Source organism: Otolemur garnettii, unplaced genomic scaffold, assembly GCF_000181295.1.
Source record: "Otolemur garnettii isolate 467f Iridium unplaced genomic scaffold, OtoGar3 scaffold00048, whole genome shotgun sequence".
NCBI lineage: Eukaryota > Metazoa > Chordata > Mammalia > Primates > Galagidae > Otolemur > Otolemur garnettii.
Window position 1 is genome coordinate 1,802,289 of NW_003852443.1, and position 24,957 is coordinate 1,827,245.

The 24,957-nt window shown below is 35.4% G+C and overlaps 1 protein-coding gene across 1 annotated transcript in view; it reads right to left on the minus strand.

Annotated features, from left to right (window-relative positions):
- Positions 1 to 10,839: 10,839 nt before the first annotated feature.
- Positions 10,840 to 24,957, minus strand: part of ZNF804A (zinc finger protein 804A) — a 295,545-nt gene continuing 281,427 nt past the window's right edge. Inside the window, exons 3-4 of the mRNA XM_003791455.1 lie at positions 16,560 to 16,690; positions 10,840 to 14,519 (exon numbers count right to left, since the gene is read on the minus strand). Of these exons, the coding sequence (XP_003791503.1) occupies positions 11,303 to 14,519; positions 16,560 to 16,690 (3,348 nt within the window). The 3' untranslated portion in view covers positions 10,840 to 11,302. The remainder of the gene's footprint in view (positions 14,520 to 16,559; positions 16,691 to 24,957) is intronic.

The following is a 24,957-nucleotide window of genomic DNA, read 5'->3' on the forward strand; positions in this document are numbered from 1 at the left end:
TCACGCAGTTGTAAGAAATAATATGCAGATATCTTATGTGCCTTTTACCCAGTTCCCTGGGTAAGATTTTGGTCAAATCTTGTAAAGCTATAGTACTTGAACATATGAGAGATCTGAAAATTAAGTTCATGAACTCATCCAACAAGAAGTTCTACATTGCTAAATATCACTATTTTTACCTTTGAAGTACTCCCCTATAAAACTATGCTAGTGCCCACTATAACTTTGAAAGCAATTTTGGACCTCTTATTCCTGGACATCAGAGTCATCATATAGGGTATGACAAATGAGTTCAAGACACTGCCACTATATGCTTATGTTGGCAGCACTGCACAAACTACTCTGTAAGGTTTCATAACCTTGGTATATCAGAGTCTCACAACTGTGTTCATGGTGGTGTCTGGCTGATTACTATTCATTATTATTGTTGTGTGTTTTGTATGAGTGTTCCAGGGAAACTCTCAGGGAAATAAAACACTACGATGAGTTTGCAAATTAATTGTCAGACCTGTTATTATTTTTTATTTCCCTGCGAGTGTTCCAACCTTTGCACACTCTCTGCCACTCCTCTCTTCTATCTTTCTATTTTTTTGTGAATGACCATATTAACCTAATTGCCCGATAAAGAAACCAAATTTTTATCTTTAAATCCTCTCTTGCCCTTCTTTAAAACTTTCTCTATAAAATCTACTCCTAAATAGATTTTCAAACCTTTAGTTTGTCTAACCAACACTATTTCTATTTTCTAGCTATAGCTAAAAACTGCTTTATTTTTCTAGCCCTCTTAACATTCACCAACAAAGGGATGTACTCTTTCTGGTGCAATTCTAGAGATACTTCTAATCTGCTACTGTGATATAGTTATTGTTCTCACTATTTAAAAACTATATACCCTCTTAAGTATAAAGTTTTTTTGTTCTTTTTTTTTTTTAGAGACAGAGTCTCACTTTGTCCCCCTCAGTAGAGTGTCCTGGCATCACAGCTCACAGCAACTTCCAGCTGTTGGGCTTAGGTGATTCTGTTGCCTCAGCCTCCCGAGTAGCTGGGACTACAGGTGCCTGCCACAATTCCTGGCTATTTTTTTTGTTGCAGTTTGGCCAGGGCCAGGTTTGAACCCACCACCCTCAGTGTATGGGGCCGGTGCCCTACTCATTGAGCCACAGGTGCCGCCCAAGTATAAAGTTCTTAATGATCACTCTGCCTTTTGCCTTGTTTATCTCTCAGCCTCATCTATCAATTTTTTTCTTCACTCTTAAATTTTCTCTCACAATATTACATTTATTGAATGTTTTATATTTCTCAGTCCACATTATGAAAACTATCTATCTACTTTTCTATTTCCTCCTTTAGACTACCAAATTCTTGTCAATAGGCTGTTGTCTCTCCAGACCTATAGAGTACCTGGCTCATATTAAACATAAATGATAAGACACAGCTTTCCCAAATAGGCATTTAACGGAGGGGGTGCCTTAAAAATAAGAATAGCTTAGTTATAGCCAGAAATTATAATAGTAAGCATAAATAGTTTTTCTTCTTCTTCTTGTAACTAATCAAAATTAAAGACATGTGACCTTCTTGTCACTAATCAAAACTGAGGACATGTGACTAAAAAAATAATTTATTCAATAGTTTAGTAGCATAGTTATCATAGCATTTTCCTTGAATAACTATGTTTGCCTCTTTTATTCTGGTAACACTAGGAAAACATCAGAATTATTAGTGATATAGGAAAGGAAGTTGTCTTATAATTCTCTAAGAAGTTAGGATTTTTTTTTTCCTTCTTAGCCTATAATGTGCTTGAGAATGTAGCTCATCCCATTCTTGACTATGACTGTCGAGAGATAGAGAGTAGTATCCAATGACTGGGACAATGCCCAGGAATTTCTTGTAGCACCTATTAGGCAGTCCTTGGAGTGTGTGCACACAAGTGTGTGAGAGTGTGTGTTGTGTTTCACAATGCCTATCTAGAGAGGAAATTCATGTAGGGCCTCCTAAAGATTCATAACACAATGCCTCCAGCTCTGAACTTTTGTGAAAATAGGTGTGATAGTGACCAACAGAGAGGAGACTGCCAAGGTCTCTCCTATGTGCCTGTCCTCACTAAATGATTTGGACTTCAGAAAATTTATTATTTGTTGAACTAGGAGTAGCAGTGAGTATCTGCTAATAAAAACAGGATGAATATTTAAAGAAAATTTAAGAGAGGTGCTCTGTACCTGAGGGCAAGTGAGCCATGTTAGGAATTGGAGCTTTGTGAATGATTAAGTTTATTACCAGGGAAAGTTGTACTCAGTGCCAGATTTTAACATTTACACTCCCATTTTCTAATCCCTCTGCCTCCCTAAAAATGTCCCAGCCCTTCCCAATCTTGTACTTCTCAGAAGGCAGTATAGGAGAGTGTGAGATGGAAGCAGTATGACCTGTTTTTACTCAGCTTCTTGACTGTGATTGTGGTGGGAGGAGTTACACAGTCAAGGGGACAATTTGCAGGAGTAGCATGCCGTACAAGGCGCACTGGATCCTGGGAAGTTGGAGAGAAAGCATTCAGTAATGCTAAGCAGCTTTCACGTAACAACTCATCAGGTATAATTTTTTTCAAAAATCCATTTTCTGTCACCTAAGCTTCGAGCTCACAGTTCATAGGTGAATTCAATTTTAAATTTGTGTATAGAAACTCTACAATGTATTATATTTCATGTAGAGTTTTATTTTTAACCTCCATCTAGACCTCTATATTCATAGCCAATTTGTTTTAACATCTCTGCTGTTAGTAAACTCTCATTCAAGTTCAAAATCGATAAGCCAGTTCTTAACATAGATGAGACTCTAATGACTTGACTGTACAACTACAGTGAACCTTATAGCTACCTCTAACTGAACCTACATTTGTTCATATACAAATGCATTTCTGTACAGTTCTTTCTAATCTTATACATTTGGATGAAGATGATATATAAGGGGGAATAATAAGATACCATATGAATATTGGGGAAACATTCATTCTTTTATATATATATATATACACATTTTTATTTAGTAATTGAAAAAGACAGTGTTAAAAGAGTATTATATTACTTCATACAAATGATAAAACACAAATATAGTCTAGGAAGGAAGAAGGGTGAGAAGAGGAGGGGAGGCGAAGGGTACAGGGCTACTGGTGGGATCTCACCTAATGTGTACAATGCAAGGGTACATTTCAAAATAACTAAGAGTAAATTTTAAATGTCTTACCGTAAAAAATTAGTAAGTGAGGTGATGGCTATGTTAATTAATGTGATCGAAGCATTCCACATTGTATATCAAATCATCAAATTTTACTCCATAAATGTGTACAATTATAATTTTAATTAATAATTAATAAAAATAAATAAAAGACAATAAAATAAAGACAATAAAATGAATTTGGAAAAAAAAGTGTTGGGCTGGGCGAGGTGGCTCACACCTGTTAATTCTAGCGCTGTGAGAGGCTAAGGCAGGTGGATTTCTTGAGTTCAGGAGTTCACGACCAGCCTGAGCAAGAGTGAGACCCCATCTCTAAAAAATAGCCAGGCATTGAGATGTGGGCCTGTATTCCCAGCTACTTTGGAGGGTGAGGCAAGAGAATCACCTGAGCCCGAGAGTTTGAGGTTACAGTGAGCCATAATGCTATGCACTCTACCAGGTTAGACAAAGTGAAACTCTGTCTCAAAGGAAAAAAATAAGTAAAATAAAATAAAATATAAAGAGTGTTACATACTAGCACAGCAGATTGAAAAATATATAATACAATGAAATGTGATTATAATTACTAATATTTAAAATATTAAATTGTGTTTTCATACTACCTAAGGAATGGTAAGGGCTGCCAAAGGTCACGGTCTAGAAAGTAATATTGCAGGACTGAAAATAAAATTTTTCTCATTTCAGTGGGATATATTAATATTTTTTACCACTATTTTTTGTTTTACTACAACTGTCTGGGTTGGGATGTCATTTTATAAAATCTATAATCTGTTTGAGGCTTATCATTTTAACGTAAAGTTTGATTTTATGCCAACTCACCACTTACAAAACTATTAGAATAAAAAATCAGTTGAATATGGCAAGTAGATCAGTTGAAACTCAAAGAATTAAGTTGAAATGTACTTGTTTCCAATAAAATAAAATAAACGTATATGAAGTACAGCTTAAATGATGGATTTTTAAAAATTCACTTTCTTTGAGTTTAAAATGATGTAACTGAAGTAGGCTCAGATCAGCAAGATGATGAGAATGTGTTTAAAAAGTGGAGTAATGCAGAATAGACGTCAATCAGCACTTAGGACTGACATAATTTACTCAGATACAGAGGTTGGCTTCAGCAAGTACAAGTAGGAGGATCAAGGTGCCGGGTCTACATTAAAAGGTTAGGCAAAAGCCAGAGGTTGAGTCAAGTGGTACAACAAAGTAAGAGCAAACCCCAGGCACTAAGTACATGCTAGAGAACACAATATGATGTTAACGGGAGTTAGGAGGGAACAGACAGTCTAGGCCTGTTCCAGAGTGAAGTGTGGGCTATGTGGAGTAACCAGGGAGCTAAGGTAATGAGACCATTCTCCAGGTAGGAGCCCAGTCATTGAACCACACCAATCATGCAAGAGAAAAATTATTTTACATGATCATTTAAGTTTTACCTCTAGTTGTCTGAATCTTAGTTCTTAAAAGACAATGAAAATTCAGTTCTGAGTAGAGTTGCTGGTTATGGAATAAAATATTGAAGAGAATATTAACATGAGGCCTGTAATTAAACCTCCTTTACTTAGTATGTGGAAACTACCGTAACAACTTATGTTTTCTGCTGTTAACATTGATAAAAATATTTAAGAATGAAATAAAATTAATATTCACTGAAGTAATGAAATATTCTTAAAAATAATCAATACAAACTAGATATGGAAGGTAATAATAGTGAACAAAATGCTTAGTTCAATTGAAATATAATTAGTTCTACTTTGTAAAAATCTAAAACATAATAATCTAGGTGCTGTGAAGATAATAAAGATATAGAAAATCGTAACCAGACAGGTGTGGTGGCTCACATCCGTAATCCTAACACTCTGCTAGGGGGGACCAGCCTGAGCCAGTGTGAGACCTCTTCTCTAAAAAAACTAGTGAGGTGTTGTGGCAGGTGCCTCTAGTCCCAGCTACTTGGGAGGCTGATGTAAGAGAATTGCTTAAGCCAAGAATTTGAGGTTGCTGTGAGCTATGATGCCACAACAGCACTCTACCAGGAGCAACAAAGTAAAAAAAAAAAAAAAAAAAAAAAAAAGAACTTTCTGCAGACAACCAATTAATGTGTCTTTGTGGTTGTAAACGTACACATGAATCATATGTCATATTTATGTAACACTGCTCAAGAAGTTTATCCACATACTAGTCTTTGTAATGCCTTGAGGAGCAAATAATACATGTATTAAGCATAGGAAATAAATTTTATTCTTGCTGAAAAAAAAAAAAAAGAAAGAAAGAAAGAAAAGAAAAAGAAAATTGTACCCCTTGAGAAATTTTAAGAAATACTTTGTACAAAATTAAACTGCAGTAGTGGAAACCAGAATTCTAAAAAGGGAAAATATCACATGAATCTGTAAACATATATACTTAAAACAACTACTAGTACAAAAGATATAATAAATAACAATAATGAAGTTATTTGAAAATATGAATTTAGGAAATTCATAAAAAAGGAAAACTAGTTACATTCTTGGTTCTCTTCCAAGAACTTCCTGGCTCAAGTAGATTCCATAGCTCACATTCTCAAGGGTTAAAAACTCATGTCAGGTGCTAGTCCACAAAATACCTATATAAGTAAGTAAAATGGTCTTTATCAGGACATTTTGTTTAGGGAGATCATGCCTTGGTGTGCAAAAAGAGTGGTCTTTTCCCCTGTACCAATGCAGCCCATCCTGGGAGGGGAAGGAGCACACATACATGAGGCTAGTATAGAGCAGCCTCGATTTCAGTTGTAATCAACACTTTGGAACAAACTGCACAGCTTTTTACTGGTGCTTCTGAAGCAGGACTTTGGGTCTCACTCAACTCATGATATAAGTAAGCCTTAAATTTTTATCCAATTTTATTTTTCAGAGAAGATAAACACCTTATTGGAAAGCTTCCAGGGGCAACTTTGCCTCCCAAGCACACACAAGTGACAGTGACTTTAATAGGCAAATAAGTAGAGGACAAAAAAAGTAGACAAAGGATAAGGAATGAAGAACATAGGATAGTGGGATAATGCATTGGTGAATATAATAAATTCAGTATGTTTTAATTGATTAATAATGAAATATCAAAATTTAGATGACTAAAACTAAGAATGTGTGTGTCTGGCTTAGTGCCTGTACCACAGTGGTTAGGCCACTGGCTGAAGCTGGTGGGTTTCAACCTGGCCTGGGCCTGCTAAAAACAAAAAAAACAAAAACAAAAAAATAGCTGGCATTGTGGTGGGCACTTGTAGTCCCAGCTACTTGAGAGGCAGATGCAAGAGAATTACTTAAGCCCAAAAGTTTAAGGTTGCTGTGAGCTGTGACAGCACAGCACCCTACCAAGGACAACATAGTGACACTCTGTCTCAAAAAAAAAAAAGAATGTGTGTGTCTGATTTTCTTAGTAGACTTAAGTATCTGAATAGCAAGTATGTTTTATTCATGTCTCTAGCCCTAAAAGCTAGTTTAGTGTCTGAAATGTAATAAGTTATATTTGGTTACAAGTTTCAATAGATGGAAAGGTGATAGATGATAGATTAGACAGATAATAAACATAAATGATAGGTAGGTAGGTAGATAGAGCAAGATTTATGCAGTGAAGTTTGTGTCTTCCTTCTGGGGTAGGAGAAAGAGTTCAAGATATGTTTGATTTTTTGGTAGCAGAGTTAAAATTTAAGATACATATTTCAATCAAAAAAAAGTTTCTAGCCAGGCACAGTGGCTCATATGTATAATACTAGCACTCTGGGAGTCAAGGTGCAAAGATATCTTAAGTTCAAGACTTTGAGATCCCTGAACGAGAGTGATACCCCTCATCTACAAAGAATAGAGAAAATTAGTTGGGAGTTGTGGGGGGCACAAGGCTGAGGCAGGAGGATCACCTGAACTCAGGAGTTAGAGGTAGTGAGGAGGAGGCAGAGTTAGAGGCTGATGTCATGGCACTCTAGCCTGGGGCGACAGAGCAGGATTCAAACAAACAAACAAACAAGTTCTATACATTTAACAGTGTTTTGAAGCCCTATGTTTTTGGAAAATTATGTTTTTTATTTAAATTGATTGAGAACCAGTTTGCAATAAAATTAGATAACAGTTCTGGGTGTATAATATAATCCTCATAGATTTAAATTATATATTTTTCAACTTATTTTATTCCTCATTCAAAGAACATTTGAGGGTTTACTATGTGTCACATACTATATTGACTCACGAAAGTCTTTAATCTGGTGATCTTGTCTTAGGAAGTTCTTAAACTTAGTGAATTTGAAAAATACATTCACCACTGAGAATTCTATAACAACATTTATGCACATGATGTCATGTGAGGAGGGAGGACAGAAAGCTGCTATCTCATTAGGGCAGACAAAGAATTTGGGAAAGAAATTCTAAAAGAATCTGACACTCAAGTCAAATTTTGGCTTATTAAGAAATTATCCAAATAAAAAAATATATAGGGAGAAGGGCATTCCTAGATAACAAAATATGCTCACACAGCTTAAGAAGATTTTAACTCAGTTGATTATAATGGTTGTCCCAAAGGAGTGCTGGAATGGAAGATCCTGAGCAGAGGACTGGCACTTACCTCACCATATTCTGTGACACATCAAGAACTTTAGTGTTTATCCTGACACTAATTGAGAACTCATAAGAAGTTCTAAAGTAAGGTCATATTATAATAAGATTACATTTTTAAAATGTGGCCCGGGCAGTAGGGTAGAGAACAGATTGTAGGAATAGCAGACTGGAGGCATGGAGATACTAATTTAAAACAGTAATTCAGCTTATGGACTACTAGGTAGGAAAAGTCAAAAATATTTGAGAAAAGTCTAAGGAAATAGAGGCAAATGGACTATTGGTTGCTTTGAAGGGCATAATGTCATAGTTTCTGACTTGAATAAAAGGTTTCATTATAATTATATTCACAGAGAATAGAAATACATAAAAAAGAGTAGCCGTTGGTGGTACCTATGAAATAAGGTGATGAGTGTAAATTATGGGCTCAAAATACTTGGCAGATACCCATACTAAGATGCCCTGTGAATAGGTCTTTAACTCAAAGGGATGTGGAGAAAATATGTCATCATCATGTGCATGAAAGTTGAAGTTGAAGATGAGTTTCCTTTCAGTCATCCAATGTGAAAACTTTTATTAATTGGCTACAGCTGCTTTCCATTTTCAGGTTTCATTCTTTAGTCCAAATTGTTCATCTGTATAATAACAAACTCTGAATTAATACCTATAGTTAGAAGACGAGAGATGATGAGTAAGAGACATTGTTAGAGTCATTTAAATTCCAAAAATACATAGAGTGTACAATAACCCATGCCTAGAAAGGCCTAGGATTTCAGCTTTAGGATACTACTTATGGGCACACCTTTAGCCAGCACCTAAAACTACTTCTAAGAGTATGATTGCCCCACTGCGTTGACTCCTGCTGCTACTGTTATGGGCTTGACCTACGGTCCTCTTACAGCCCCATTACCTGGTGACACATCCCTGACTTACCTGATTTTTTGCTTGTTATTGGTCTTCAGCCATTGGCTGATTCCCTTGATTCTGGGGTTGATATAATCAGAATAGAAGAATGTGTGTCTCACCGTCCATGCTTTTCGAGTCTCCAACATGTAACAGATGCCCAGGGCTTATAAAAAGTATCTTAGCAAGGTATCAAATAACCGAATGAATTGTTTATAATCAGACTGGTTCTGATAGTGTATAACTAAAACCAAAGCTCACATTTTTTGTCCAGTTACTGGTAGTTATGACAACAAACACTTTTTGTGTCAAGCTAAGTTTTAATTAGTCTTAACTAAGAATTTCTCCCCTCAAACTTCCCAGATATTCCTATCACATACCTAGCAATCAGGCATTGGAGCTAATGAGTTAAGCATATCAAACCATATTATTTAACTAAAAAATTAGATAAGAAACAGAATTTGAAAGAATGAAGGAATATAAACATGAAAAAAGAAAAGAAGACACACCCCCTATATAAAAATCATGTCTATAACAAAATTAAGAAAGAAAATGATTAGAAAAAAAGGAATTACAGGATAAAATCAAGGGGTGAGATGAGAACAAGCAAGATAATAGAAGATGAAAAGGAAGAGAAAATCTGCATATTTTAATGTCACACAGTTGGTTTGATTTTTAACAGCAAAAGCAACCATTCTTCTACGACAGGTGAAAAACAAACTGGGTCAGCATTCCCCAGTAGATATCTCCCTTGATTTTATCTTCAAAGATAATTTCAAGTATTTTGCTTGGGGAAAAAATCATCCATTCCAATTTTAGTTCCCATTTTTGAAACATATTAACTTTGAGCATTTGAAATGGAAGTTTTACCTTATTACTTTTATCTTCTTATTTGTCAATCATAAGATAGTGTATTCAGTCCTTTAAAAGTCATTTTTTCAGGTTGCATTCAAATAAACCAATGATCATTATGGTAAGTAATCATGAAAGTAAATGGCCTAGATCTTTCTCCTTTTTTCTCTTACATAAAATAGAATTCAATATTGATTATTCTCGTATAGGAACATACTTTTAGGCCATGAATTATTTAGGGTATGCCAGTTCCTTTGGTAGCCATATGGAATAACATTTCCTCAGCCAGCATGATTTTCTTTCCATTTAGAGGGACTCATCTGTGATCTCTGAGGCCTGGATTCATGCCTCTGCCATGCCTGTGCTGAGGTCAACACACTCTAAAGAAAATGCATACGTTGTCTTTACCAAATGCAATGGACTTGGACAGGTATAGACTGGAAAAGTTTATTGGGAAAATTGTGCCCTTCCCTAGTTTTATAGTGAAGAATTAAATTATTTAGTACATAATAGAAGTGCTTGAGTGAACAATAATGCAAGGGTCATTAACAGGAAAACAGAATCTGGAAGCATGATGTGAAGAATTTCTAACTGTCCCTAAGTGATTTGGAAATATGATACAAGCATGACTACTGAAAGATTTGCAGATGGAAGGGCTGTTTATTTACTCCTCACTCCACTTCCAGATTCTCAATTAAGAGGTTGTCCAGATACAGATTGTGTGTATGTCATTCATCCCAAGATGTTGTATAATAGACAGTGATTTTTTAAAGTTAAACCTATTCCTTAATTCATGCCAATATTCTCATATATTTATATTTCCTGATACAATTGAAAATAAATATAATACATCTGAGAATTTTACCATGCACAAGTGTTATAAGATCTTCTATTGGTTATTCATTATTTCTTATACACTAGTCCTGTTTTCGAGTTCTTGGGGGAATATTACAGACTTTGCATATGTTTGAGCTATTATCCACCCAAATACTAACACTATTTTAACAAAAATTTCCATGTTTATTGTCTAAAGAGAGGGCCAATATTCAGGAAATGTAGTAGACTGTGACTACAAGCAGTGTTAGAACAAACGGAAAACAGAAAGGACCCTCTGTTATACTAATTCTAAAAGATGATACCATAGTTTAAGGATTGATAGAACTCTAAAAATATCTTCTTGGGCCTTGGAGGTTTGGAGATGTCAAAGGATCGAAGAAACAATATAAATCCAACACCTACTGTTACCATATATTTGTAAATCAGTGAAAACCAACTAAAAACTAAAGTTTGATTTACTTAAATAGTTAACAAAAATTTATTGCAAGAGATATATTTCACTGAATTTACAGTTTCAAGGAACATGGTACAAAACATAGTGCCATCAGCTTTGTCTAAACATTAAATAGGTGCAAATACACAAAGATTAAAAAAAAAACCCAAGAGCATACTTTACAACATAAGTTATATACTATAAATATATTTTATGTACATTTTACATACTCTTAAGACATCATTTTAATATATAGCATATATTGTATTGATTTTCAAACTATTCAGTGCTTTAATAATATTATATATCAGTAACTTAAGAGCTTATTTGCATCGTTACATTTACAGTAAATGATTTCATACGAGGCCATATGCTGGCTGGTTTCCTTCCACCAGTGAAACAGCCAGTTACCCACTTAGATGAACACTTATGCATACAGCAATAGTTTTCACATGAGTGTTTTCTTTCCCCTTTATGGTGGTGACTAGAAGAGGGGCTGTAGAGGGATGAATGTAGGGTGTGGGGAGAGCAACGAAGGGAAGAGTGCATGGGGCAAGGGTGGGAAAGCCAGATGGCTTGGATGAAGAACAGAAGCTGGAATGATTGGCATCTGAGGAGGAACAACGAAAGGCGGCTGGTTCCCAGGACATACCCGCGGTCCTACCGGTCCTACGGAGATCTGAGGTAAGGATGTTCTGGTGAGAGGGGGGACTTGGGAAAGAAACTGTTGGTGTGGCTGGAGCACTTTAAAGGTTCCTGCAGCTGCGGCGGCGGCTGCAGCTGCGGCGGCTGCAGCATGCTGCTGCAAAACAGTGTGATGGATAGTGGTTACAGAGGTAGAACAGAAGGGCTGCTGCAGAGGCAAAGGCTGGAGAGGTGTGCTGGGGGGTGGGAGGGCACCTGGAGGAAAGGCTAATTTGACCTTGTTGGCCAGCACGTTGGGCTGTATAAGATGCTGGTAGACCTCACATGGTAGAGTTTTGAATTTGTCATGGTTTTCTAGTGGGATCAATAATGCTTGTTCAGGTAAAGCTAATGGAGCCAGGATTTGCTCAGTTGTTACAAAGGTATGACCACTGACGTGGGCTTCCTTGAATGGTACTGGTGGTTGTGTGTTAAGAATTCCTGAATTATAATGCAGCCACTCAGTGGATGCCTCATTCCTCTTTCCTTGTGGAAGGGCCTCAGCCAGCTCAAAGGGGCAAAGGCGTGATTTCGGTGGTGACTGTCTCACTTCCCTTTCAATATTAGACACCTCGAAAGGAGTATGCTTTTCATGAAGATGTATATTCTCACTTTTTTCGTTGTGATCAAGCAAGGTATTGTCAATTACTTCTTTTGCTGGGGCACTAGCTGCAGAGACAGATGTGGTGGGGCCATTGGAAATCTTTGACAATTCACCAGAATCAATGGCCATGACTAAATGTTCAGTCTCACCATTGGTTTCAGAAGGAAGGGGATCACCAGGGTGCAAGGTCAGCGAGTTTTTTACTTGGTCTGTTTGTTCTGAGTTCCTATCAATATTTGCAGCTTCTCGTGGCTTCATTTCTTCTTTCTTGTCTTCGACTGTTAACCCATCCAGGTGGTTTAAGGGAGAATTTCTTTTCATGGAGTAATCTGTGTTTTCTTTGAGTTCTACATTTTCAAATTCAGTGTGAAATCTGCTTCTTTTTCTCCTTCGTTTCTTTTTAGGCTTACAGGGAGTGACAGAAGCACTTGGTGGTCTCCAGAATTCTTCTGGTAAATAATTCTGTTGATGCAAACTGTCATCTGATGAATAAGAATATGAATGTTGCCTACGTTTTCGACAGAATCTTTCTGATTCGTTCATGAGAGAATTGTAGCCTCTTTTGACAGCCTGATTCTGATTCAGGCATTTCACGTCATTTTGAAGAACTAAGCATCTGTGATCCTGACTGCAGCTCGACATTTTGGCTTTCCAACAACAATAAGTTCTGGAGTATGTTAAATTATGCTTCCCAGAATGTAACATTGTTGAATTTGATTGTCCACTTAAAAGTACTGTGTTTTTTTTACAGTGGTTTGTAGAACCAATAGCATTAATATTATCTTCAGTATTGCAGGTTTTATATATTTCTTCATTTTCACTTAATGATGCTGCTTTGGGCCCTTTATCAGGTAGCTGAAGTGTGTCTACCGATTGCTTTGCAGATAAACTCTGCTTTTCTGAAACTGGTACCAATGGATTTTTCCCTGTTGTATCAGTGTAACTATTGTTTGTTTCCATTCTGCAGTGAGTCTCTATTTCTTTGGTCTTCTCTCCACGACGATGCTGACATAACTTTCTTCTTTTTTTCTTTCTTCTACTTTTATGGTACCAGTATTCATGAGTATCCTTCAACTTTATTTTGTTATATTTCTCATCTAGAGAGTCCTGTTTTATTTGAGTTTTAGTAAAATTGTATTTTTCTGATTTTTTGATTCTACGGGAACTATTTTTAAACCTTTGACCCACATTCTCATTCTTTTCAGAATCACAGCTATTGGAGAGAGCATCATCAGTCAAAAGAGATGCGACTTGTGTGTGTTCATTTCTGTTACCTCCAGGGAGTCCTGCAATAGACACCTCCTTGCAATCTGACACTGGACTCTTGCAAATGTCTTCTTCTTTCTGCTGAGAATGGAGATCTTTTGAGGGCAGTTTATTTTTATCTAGATTATTGTTTACTTTGGTGGACTTGAAATCAAAACATAAAGGATTACAGCTATAGGAAATTGATGGTTCAGTAGTTGTATAAAACAGCATTTCTGATGGCCACTGAAGAACTGTTGATCCATATTTGTTAAGTACAGGTACAAATGGCCTATGTTGCCTTTTATAGAAATCTGTTTTCTTATGTAAGGTTATATTATCCTGTTCGGTATTTGAAAGGGCCAGTGGCTCAGGACCATTTTTATTTTCAACTTGAGTTGCAGATGTGTGAGCATCCTTAATATTTTCCTCTGTGTTAGCTTGCACAAAAACACAATCAGTAGACATATCAAAACCTGTGGTTTTATTTCCTAACAGCTCAGAACTGTTACCATTCATAGGTATGTCTTCTTTAATAATATCTTGCGGTGGCATTTGATCTGCTCCTGGAACTGGATTTTGGCAATTATCTGCATCAGAAGATAAAGGGAGTTGAAGCTGGCAAAATGAAGATAATAATAATGTATCTTTTTCACTAGAGACTTCTTTTATCTCTTGAGTTTGAGCAGTATCTTTACCAGTGTACATTGCCTCTGGTGGATGAAAGAAGTTAGTTTTCTCCTCGGAACTCAAAAGCACATCTGTTGGTGAAGATAGCTGAAGATGACAAGCACCAGGGACAAATCTACTTTTTCTGCTAAATCCCTTTTCCACAGAGGCATCATCATTGTGTTCAGAGAAGGCTGCAGCTGAAGACTCCAGCTTCACGGCTGCTTTCTTTGGAAACGCAAAAGAAAAGCCGATTTTGTGTCTATGAATTCCCTGGGCTTGATCCCCAAGTTGACTATTTTTTTCTGTATAATTGTTTGGTTTTTCTGGATCTACAGCAACTGTTGTAACATCGTTAGTACTCTCTTCGCTATGAATCAAAGTATATTTGAAATCCTGCTGGTTACTAACTGAATCCACAACTTTTTGGGAAATTTCATTACAATTTTCTCTCACAGTAACAGTTGTTGACTTGAACATGGGGCCACTTCCAGGAGCACTACAAAAAAAGAAATTAAAATGTGTGTTAAATAGGGCACTTTTAAGAGAAAATAGGTAAACGCACCTTAGAAAAGTCATTAAAATGGTTTTTTCTCTAAGTTTTAAATCTTTGTAAGTGAATTACTTTCACATGGTGCACCTGCCTTCTGCGATATGATTTACTTATTAGTTATTTTGGGGATAAGTTGGAGTGCTTGCATAGCTATTAACAGCAATCTCCAGAATATTTCTGTTTTATCGAGCAGTGATTCCTGACCAAGCTTTTCTATCCCCCATGGCCTCTTTAATGAACTTTGGAGCACTGTACAATGCTCTAAGGTAAAGTTACTTTTAATTCACAAATACTTGATATCATTGATGCAGTATGGTAACTATAATGGAAGTAGGAAAAATTAAAAAAAAAAAAAACCCTCACTCTTTACTTAAGAAAAGCTGAGAATTTGTTTGTGCAATTCCAGTCAACCCACTGAGAGTCTGCCTCAGCCCAGGTGGTGTAAGCTGCAATGGAAGCTAATGAAGACACAGGACTAGCACGAGGAGATGTTGGGTTTTTTGAAATTGCTAGTGTCAATACTTAAAATTATGCTGAAGTTATGAATTATATTTTAATACATAGTAAATACAGGATAACAAATCATTTATTTAAGATGTGATTTATTTGGCAATCCGGTGCACCATAGTGAGTTCTAACTGAAAGAAGTATGCTGAAAAGCACATCAATACAAGAAATCCCTAAATCTTATGCTAACAATACCATGCGTGTAGAAACGTCCCTGCTATTCTAAAAATTCAAACTTTTAGAAGTTATCAATGGACAAAATAAAGTTTTAGTAGAGAATTTATCTAACAACTAACACAATGTTCTATTTCTTTCCTTTATTTGTTACCAAGCAACAACACCGTTTCCTGTTTACATAGCATTAGAAGCATACAATTAGTGACAAAATTGTGTATGTGTGTGTGTGTAAATGTATTTACACATATGAAATATTTTCTCTGTATGGGGTATAACAATTCACCTATATTTTATTATAAACTCTATTTCACTTAATATACTGTATTATAATTTACATTATTACATGCTATATAGAGCATTTAATTACATAGGTCCCATGATCCTCTATAGTATAAACTTTCACTTGTATGTGTATAATTTTTCATTTATAAATTTACAAATAAACATATCTGTCAAAATGACTGAATAGCAGTTATGTTATTTTTTTTTCCAAAAGTTCCATACGAATACATATAAATTTTATTTTGGCTTTTCTAAATTTGGCATCCATAACAATGTTTTGATATGTATGATACCTATAACATTTTTCAGCATAACATGGATTTGCTAAAAAAAAAAAATAGCTTTGTTATATAAAATAGTAAGAGAGGTCTTATTCATTGGGGAAACAAAGGACACTTTAGAAGATAATACTCTTTTAATCACATTGCCTTTCTGTGAATTGTAAAGTATGAATTCCAACACTGTTCACATCCACATCTGTTCACTGTTAGAAGCAGGTCAAAGTTTAAGAGCTGTGAACTTTTAACAGTCCAGTTAGAGTTTATTCACAGTGACACTAATTTTGATGGGCTTCTCAAATGCATGACATCTTTTTCATTTTTTATCTTAAAGAAATGTAAGTGCAAGTTATCTAAATTTTCATTTAGAACAGTAATTTTCTCTTAAAACTCCTTTGGCAAAAATATCATGATATAATGACTTGCTCTTTTCTTCAGTCAACTGTTTCGATTTCACTAAGAAATGGGATAGTTTCCAACTCAGATAGCTTAACATAACATGAAATTTATTTTTTTACAAACTAAAATTATAGTAATTTTGGCTTTTTATTGAAATGTGCATTAAACAGGTGTTTGCATAAAATTTAAATTCAAATTACTATTTACAGCTTACAGAAGGCCATGAAAACATGTGTGCTTTATTCTGAGTACAGAAATAGACAGACTTGTGCCCTTTATTTCTAAACCCCTCTCTTCTTCTGGTCATGTTTTAAGAACACATAGGATTCAATTGCGCACTCACCACACCGCTTCCTTCCTTAGCTCAGCCAGCTTGTGCAGGCGCTGCAGTGCCTTTTCCTGTTTTCTTTCATCTTTCCTGGATTTAGATGCTACATTTCGAGCAAACTCCCTTTGTTTCAGTTCTTTGAGCCGCTATTAAAAACATAAAGAATGACCAATTTTAAAATTTTATTGTTGTCGAAATTTTCCAATACATCATCACATGGAAAACACAACATTCATGACAATCCACTTTCAACAAAAGTATTTTCTTGAATGTTGGCTTGTGAAAATGCCAAACCATATTATTACATTCTAGTAAAAACATTTATCTATGCCATAGGTGAATCAAATTGAAAAATTTCATCTCTTCTTATTGATTATTGGCCAGGTAAGTTTTTCATCCTGATTACAAAGTGTTAGTCTTGTAAAGCCTTATATTTTGATGTATTCTGTAAGAGAACGTTATCTGGTCCTTTTCATATTTTCTAAAAGTAAATGTCTTATATTGATCCATAAAGCAAATGATCTCTAGTGATGTGATTTGAAACAATCCCTTCTCTCAAGAAGCAGCCACATTTCCCAAACAATTCAAGATCTTGGAAGAAAATTCATTTTATTCTTCTGTAAATTCTTACTACATTGAACATTGTTTTTAATCTGTGTTAAAGAAGCCATTTTACGTGTTGACAGCCAGAAAAGAAGCAGGTCAGCTCGAATAGAATTAACAAATAACAATACACGTGATATGACTTTTGAAACACCAAAGTGGATTCTTGCCCCAAGTAATTTCATTATGGTCTTTTATAAAAAGTGTGTAGTTATTAAAAAATACTTAAAATAGTACTTTTTTTCTGACATTTCATGTCGTTATATGATTGTATTATTTCTGAATCTTAGAAGAGTATTGTAAGAGAATGAGACGCATGAGGGTTGTCTGGAAGGTTTCCAACCACTTTGTCTTTTATTTTTCATGTTACATGGTAGGTTACTTTCTACACATCCATCCTAAATAAGTCGCATATTAACAAAATGATTGAGTAAAGTTTTAATAAATGTCTTATATTAATACAGGAGCTTAGAACAATATCTGGTATTTAAAATGCCTGCTTAATATGTGTTTGTTTTATTATTGTATAAAACAATATACTTAAATTCCAATGTACTTAAATTCTTCCAAATTAGAAAATTTCTATCTACATTAAAAAACGTTAGTCATTCTTATTAAGTAATGTTCTACTCCTGATGACCCTGGATTGTATATCTTAATTTTATCTATATAGCACTAGGCACTTAAGCTACGTGTAAATATATAAATGTAAATATAACATTTACATGGGGTAAGCTTCAAATGATCTCTAATATTTTAACCGATGAGATTTATAGAAGATGTGCTTTTATGTATATATTGTATTGATACCTATATATCTCTAGCTATCAATAGCTGTGTAATTCTAGAATATTTTTTAAAATTATAGAAAAGGTATTTTGAGAATTCTCATTTGCATTAACTTATTTGTTCGGAGTTTTTATAAAGTAGAATTTAGACACTATAAAACATAGAGTATGTCAGAAATGTCTAAAGAGTATCAACATCTCATAGAAAGTATGACTTTAATATTGTTACTTTACTATAACTATATAAAGTAGCTACAATTTTATAATTGCCACCCGCTGGCATGAGAGAAGGACCTCTCCCAACCCAATGCAAGGAGGGAGATGGTGGGAAATTGAGATGAAGCCAGAAAGGTGGAGAGAGGTGAAGAAACACAGGAGACACAGATAGGATGGCATCGAGAGGGCTGACACAGCTGATGAGTGCAGCCAGCCCTTGAATTGTGAAAACAGCTTTAATTACACTGTATCTTAACAAGATTGCATAAATCTTAGCACATGGGGTATAGATCAACCTTAAAGATGAAGAACTGTGCTTGTCAATAAACTATGCATGGGCTACATGACTTCTGGCAGGTGGAAAGAATATTGTTAAAGGAGGAGAATGGCTGGAGGTCAATCCCTGAGCATTCCATAGGCTGTGGAGGCCCTGCCAGCCACAGCCCACTCCCTGCATATAGTATTATACTAAATTATTTGATTATCTTAAACAACAGGTATAGAATTACAGTATAATAGGTCTAAGAGAGTTTTACACTTAAATTTCATGTATACATAACCGTGGTCATTTCTACTTCTAAAAAATTAAAGTAGTACTCACTCAACAGACAACTGTTAAGCAATAGCAATAGTCATTATTAAGGGGTTGAGATTTTTTAAAAAATTAAAGAAAATGATTTTGCCTTCATAGTGTGTGCCTGTGTGTGAGTCTGTGAGTGTATACGGGGGCAAGTGTGTGCGAATGTTTATGTACCATTTGCAGAAATTAGGAGAGAACATACACAGGAAGAAATAATAACAATCATTTGTTGACGTATTCTTACAGTTCCATGTAAGGATAGATAATGTTCCCAAAGACTCCCAAGTATAGCTACTTGGGAAAAGTGACAACTATTTTAGATCTCTTGAAGAGTACGAAGAGCTACCCAGAAGAAGAAGTACTGGATGTTGGGGGTGAGAGGATATATCAGGGAACATAAACCATTTTATACAAACAGAAATAGGAGCTTGTATCTTCTAAGACATGTATGTAGAGAATTATGGCTAGAGCATAGTGTCTGTGTGGAAAGACTGAGAATTGATGTATTATAGGTCATAGCCAAATTACAAAAGACCCTATCTATCATATGTTTCTATCATATCTCCTTCACTGGGAAATACTGTCTGCTATTTTGAGCAAGAATCATTCAATCAAGAGGGGTAACTGGTTTGGGTGCTAAGAGGAGAATGTTAAGTGAGAATTTCAAAGGAAATAGAACTTAAGTTTTCTAAAATAAATATGTAAAATAATGAAAGTATCAAGTGAAATAAAGCAAAAAACAAAGTTTTAATACCAAAGAAAGAGCTAATTATCAAAGTATCTTTGCTTGTTATTTATAAATAATTTTATTCTAATAAGTACAGATAATTTGTTTCCTACTAGTTCTTCTGGGAAGCTGCAGGCAACAAACAAGAAAGATCAACTTTATTATTTTTAATAAAAGCTTCAGCATAAAGTTCATTTCTATTATATATTATAGATAAACACATGTATATATTATAATAAATAAAACATATGTAATAATAGGGCTTAGATTTCATTACTAAGATAAAAGCACAGTGTTTCCAATGAAAAGCAAAGCTTTTCTTTTCTTAATAAAGTGTGTGAAATGTCAAGACTTTCACCATTCACTGTTTGATATTAAACATTATGATTTGAATTAATCCAGTTTTATTGACATAATAGTTGAAAATCAAAGAGTCATTCAAATTATTATTTAAATGCTAATAGTGTTGTGTTATTTGTAATAAAAGTGACTGATGGAAATGACTGGAATCATCCCCTAAATGCTGATTTAGAGAACTGTGCTCATTTAAACTATAAATGTCTCATATTGTAGAGACTGTTCGAAGCACCAAGCTACATCCACATGTTCCTTCTCATCTTAATTATGCACATATACTTACCTTAGTGGTGGGCTTTCTGATATCAAGGTAAAGTAGCTTATCTAATATGTTGATGATATTCATCTGCAGAGCTTAGACTCTTGATCAAGTATTTTGTAGAGTTTTGTGGCTGGAATTTACTAGTTTTTTTTTGGGGGGGGGCAGGGCTGAGTTTGAACCCACCGCCTCTAGCACATGGGGCCAGTGTCCTACTCCTTTGAGCCACAGGTGCCGCCCAGAATTTACTAGTTTTAATATATTTTCTTATATTTTTCTGCAGCAAAAATAAAGTTCTAAATCATATTTTAAATCTAATAATTTTGAGAGGTAAATAATAGTAATCAAGTATTGCTGTACCTGAGTAGATGACATTTCAGTCAACGATATACCCATATTCATGTACAACTGTGGCCTCATAAAATATAATGGAGTTGAAAATTCCTATGGCCTAGTACTATAATAAACAGGAAGTGGTGCATTACTTGGTAGCAGATAAAGGAATGGAACCATACATTGTACGTTTTTAGACACAGAAATTCTCAACTAAAATTTTATTTTGTCCATTTATGACTATGAAAGTCTCAGTTTTTAGAATAGCATGGAAATTTCTACATACATGACACTATTAGCGTAAGTTTAAGGGATTTCTTACATTTATGTGCTTTTCAGTATAGTTCTTTTAATTAGAACTCACTATGGCACACTGTAATATATTCAACATGATGCACAGGTTTGTAGCTGGGGAGAAATAGGCACTATCTTATAGCCTAGGTGCATAGTAAACTATAACTTCTATGTTTGTATAATTATGTCTGGACAATGACAAAATTCTGACAGATATCTCAGAATGTACCACCAATGGTACAGGTGGTACATAACTGTAATCTTTTGAGAATGCCAAATGGAAAAAATAAAACCTAAATTTCACACAAATACATATACAAGGTATATCTCTGGGCCTTATGGAAATATTCAGTATCAATGACATTTTAAAAACTTCCTCAACAATTTCCTGAAAATTAAAGAAATGCTTAGCAATAATTTTTAAGACAGTAATGGCAGTCATCAAGGATTAGAAAATTAGAAGATTTTAGGGCAGCGCCTGTGGCTCAGTGAGTAGGGTGCTGGTCCCATATACCCAAGGTGGTAGGTTCAAACCCGGACCCAGATAAACTGCAACAAAAAATAGCCAGGCATTGTGGTGGGCACCTGTAGTCCCAGCTACTCAGGAGGCTGAGGCAAGAAAATTGCCAAAGCCCAGGAGTTGGAGGTTTCTGTGAGCTGTGTGATGCTGCCATGGCACTCTATCGAGGAGAGATAAAGTGAGACTCTATCTCTACAAAAAATTTAAAAAAAAAAGAAAGAAAATTAGAAGACTTTTAAATGTAATTTGTGGTAGGATGGGATATAGCTATCTACTTAAAACATGAAGTACAATGATGTGCAATTCAATATATGCTTTGAAAATATGCAAATAGCAAATGGTAAAACATAAAGAATCAATATTCTTTGGTTTAAGAGTTTACAAACAGGCTCAGCACCTGTAGCTCAGTGGCTAGAGTGCCAGCCACATACACTGGAACTGGTGGATTGGAACCCAGCCCAGGCTTGCCAAACAACAATGACAACCACAACCAAAAAAGTAGCTGGGCATTGTGGTGGGCACTTGTAGTCCCAGCTACTTGGGAGGCTGAGGCAAGAGAATTGCTTAAGTCCAAGAGTTTTAGATTGCTATGAACTGTGATGCCACAGCACTCTACCCAGGGCAACATAGTGAGATTCTGTCTTTAAAAAAAAAAAAAAAAAATTACAAACAGTAAATTATTTCTAATGCTTGCACTTCATCCAAGGATGCCAGGCTGGTTTAACATATGCAAATCAATAAATGTAATTCACCATATAAGTAGAAGCAAAACAAAGACCATACGAGCCTTTCAATAGATGCAGAAAAAGCATTTGATGAAAGTCAGCATCCTTTTCTAACAAGAACATTATAGAAAATAGACATGAATGACACATTTCTTAAGCTGATTGAAGCCATCTGTAACAAACCCACAGCTAACATCATACTGAATGGAGTAAAACTTAGAACTGGAACCAGATAAGGATGTCCACTGTCACCACTGCTATTCATCATAGTTCTCAAAGCCAATACAATCAGGCAAGAGAGGAATATAAAAGGCATCCAAATGGGGTCAAACTCTCACTCTTCACTGATTATTTGATCTTATACTTAGAAAGCCCCAGAAAGTCAACCATGAGACTGCTAGAAGTGATCAAGAAATATAGTAACTTCTCAGGGTATTAAATCATGTTCACAATCAGTAACCTTTGTATATAGCAATAACAGCCAAGTTGAGAAACAAATCAAGGGCACAATTCTGTTTACAGTAGCTTCAAAGAAAATGAAATACTTAGGAATATACTTAAACAAAAGAGGTGAAGGATCTCTAAAAAGAGAATTATGAAAACCTAAGAAACGTAATAGCACAAGATATTAACAAATGGGAGAATGTACTATGTTCATGGCTGGGAAGAATCAATATTGTTAAAATGTCTATTCCACCCAAAGCAATCTACAGATTCAATGCAATCCCCATTAAATTCCAACATCATACTTCAAAGAACTGGAAAAAATAGTACTTCATTTTGTATGGAACCAGAAAAATCTTGGTATAGCCATGGCTATTCTTAGTAATAAAAACAAAGCTGGAGGCATCACTCTACCCGACTTCAGGTTATACTGCAAGTCCACAGTGATCAAAATAATATGGTACAGGCACAAAAACAGAGATATAGACATATGAAACAGAGTATAAAGCCAAGAGATGAAACTAATCTCTGGTTGCCATCTGATCTTTGATAAACCAAAAAAAAAGCATACAGTGGGGATAAGAATCCCTATTCCAGAAGTGATGTTGGGAGAACATCTTAACCACATGTAAAAGACTGAAACTCAACCTACACCTTTTCACTACTTTCAAAAATTGACTCAAGATGGATAAAAGATTTAAATCTAAGATATAAAAAGATTAAATTCTTAGAAGAAAGTGTGGGTAAAACTCTTGATAATTTTGGACCAGGGAAAGATTTTATGAAGAAAACTTCAGCAGCCATTATAACAAATGGGACCCATAAACAAATGGGTCCAAAATAAACTGAAAAGCTTCTGCACAGCTAAGGGCACAACAAGTAAAACAAAAACAACTTTCAGATTGGGAAAAGATATTTGCAGTGTATGAATCTGACAAAGGGTTGATAACTTGAAACTATAGAGAACTCAAGTTAATCAACAACAAAAAAAGCAACAATCCCATATAACAGTGGGCAAGAGATGAACAGAACCTTCTGTGATGAAGATAGAAGAATGGCTAACAAATGTTTGAAAAAATGCTCATAATCCCTGATCATCAGAGAAATGCAAATCAAAACCGTCCTGAGATATCACCTAACCCTCGTGAGAACAGCTCACGTCACAAAGTCTCAAAGCGGCAGATGCTGGTGTGATGTGGAGAGAAGGGAACACTTTTACACTGCTGGTGGGACTGCAAACTAATACAACCTTTTTGGAAGGAAGTCTGGAGAATCCTCAAAGAACTCAAATTAGACCTCTCATTTGATCCTGCAATCCCACTACTAGCTATCTACCCAAAAGAAAAAAAAATCATTTTTCATACAGACATTTTCACTAGATTGTTTATCAGAGCTCAATTTACAATTGCCAAGATGTTGAAATAACCTACATACTCATCAACCCAGGAATAGATCAACAACTTGTGGTGTATGTATATCATGAAATACTATTCAGCCATAAGAATGATGGAGAGTTTACATTTTTTGTATTAACTTGGATAGAGTCAGAAGACATTCTTCTTAGTAATGTATCTCAAGAATGGAGGAACTCAGTAGTAATAACATAAAGTCAGCAGATTGTTTAATACATGCCCACATAAGAGAAAAACTCAAATCATTTCAATGTGATGGGTGGAGAAACTACAGAGTGTGAAGGGGGAGGCAGGGTGGAGACGGGTGGGCTCCCACTTAATGAGCATAATGTTAACCTCTTGGGGGTGAGGCACAATAATAAGAGGAACTCTACCAACAAATGCAAACACTGTAACTTCATTTTTTTACCATGAAATTAACCTGAAACAATAATAAAATTTCTGCTTTTTCAAATGAATTTTTTTCCCAGATAAGAAATATATAGTAAAACATTGAATATATTAGTTACAAGTCATAATAGATAGCAGAATGTACTCTAGATGAAATGAAGCAGAGTGTGCCACAGGAGATGTGGGAGGGGAGGGACAGCAATTTCAAATAGAATGATTAAACCAGTTGCAGTATTATCTTTTTAATTTCTGTGTAAATACCACAAATTTAGCAGCTTAAACAACATACATTTATTATCTCTTGGTTTCCATGCATCTGTATCTCTCAGTATTTTTCCCAGTCCTTTGGTGGATAAGGTGTGTTCTCTCTCTCTCTTTTTTTTTTCTCAAGACAGAGACAGAATCTCACTATGTCACCCTCAGTAGAGTGCTGTGGCATCACAGCTCACAGCAATCTCCAACTCTTGGGCTTAAGCAGTTAAGCTGTATTCTCATCTGGAGTTTTGTCGGGGGGAAAAGTCCTCTTCCAAACTCTCTAAGGTTATTGGAACAATTCCTTCCTTTATGGTTGTAAGACTGAGAGCCCACGTTTTCTAGAGCTTCCATCCAGGGACACTCTCAAAGACTAGAGGCTGCTAGCAGTTGTTTGCCCCAAGGAGTTTTCATAAGCCCCTTTAAACATGATAGCTTCTTCAAAGTCAGCAAGAAAGAGTCTCTCCATTTTGCTCAGATGGAGTTTATAAAACATAAAGTATAAAAAATAAA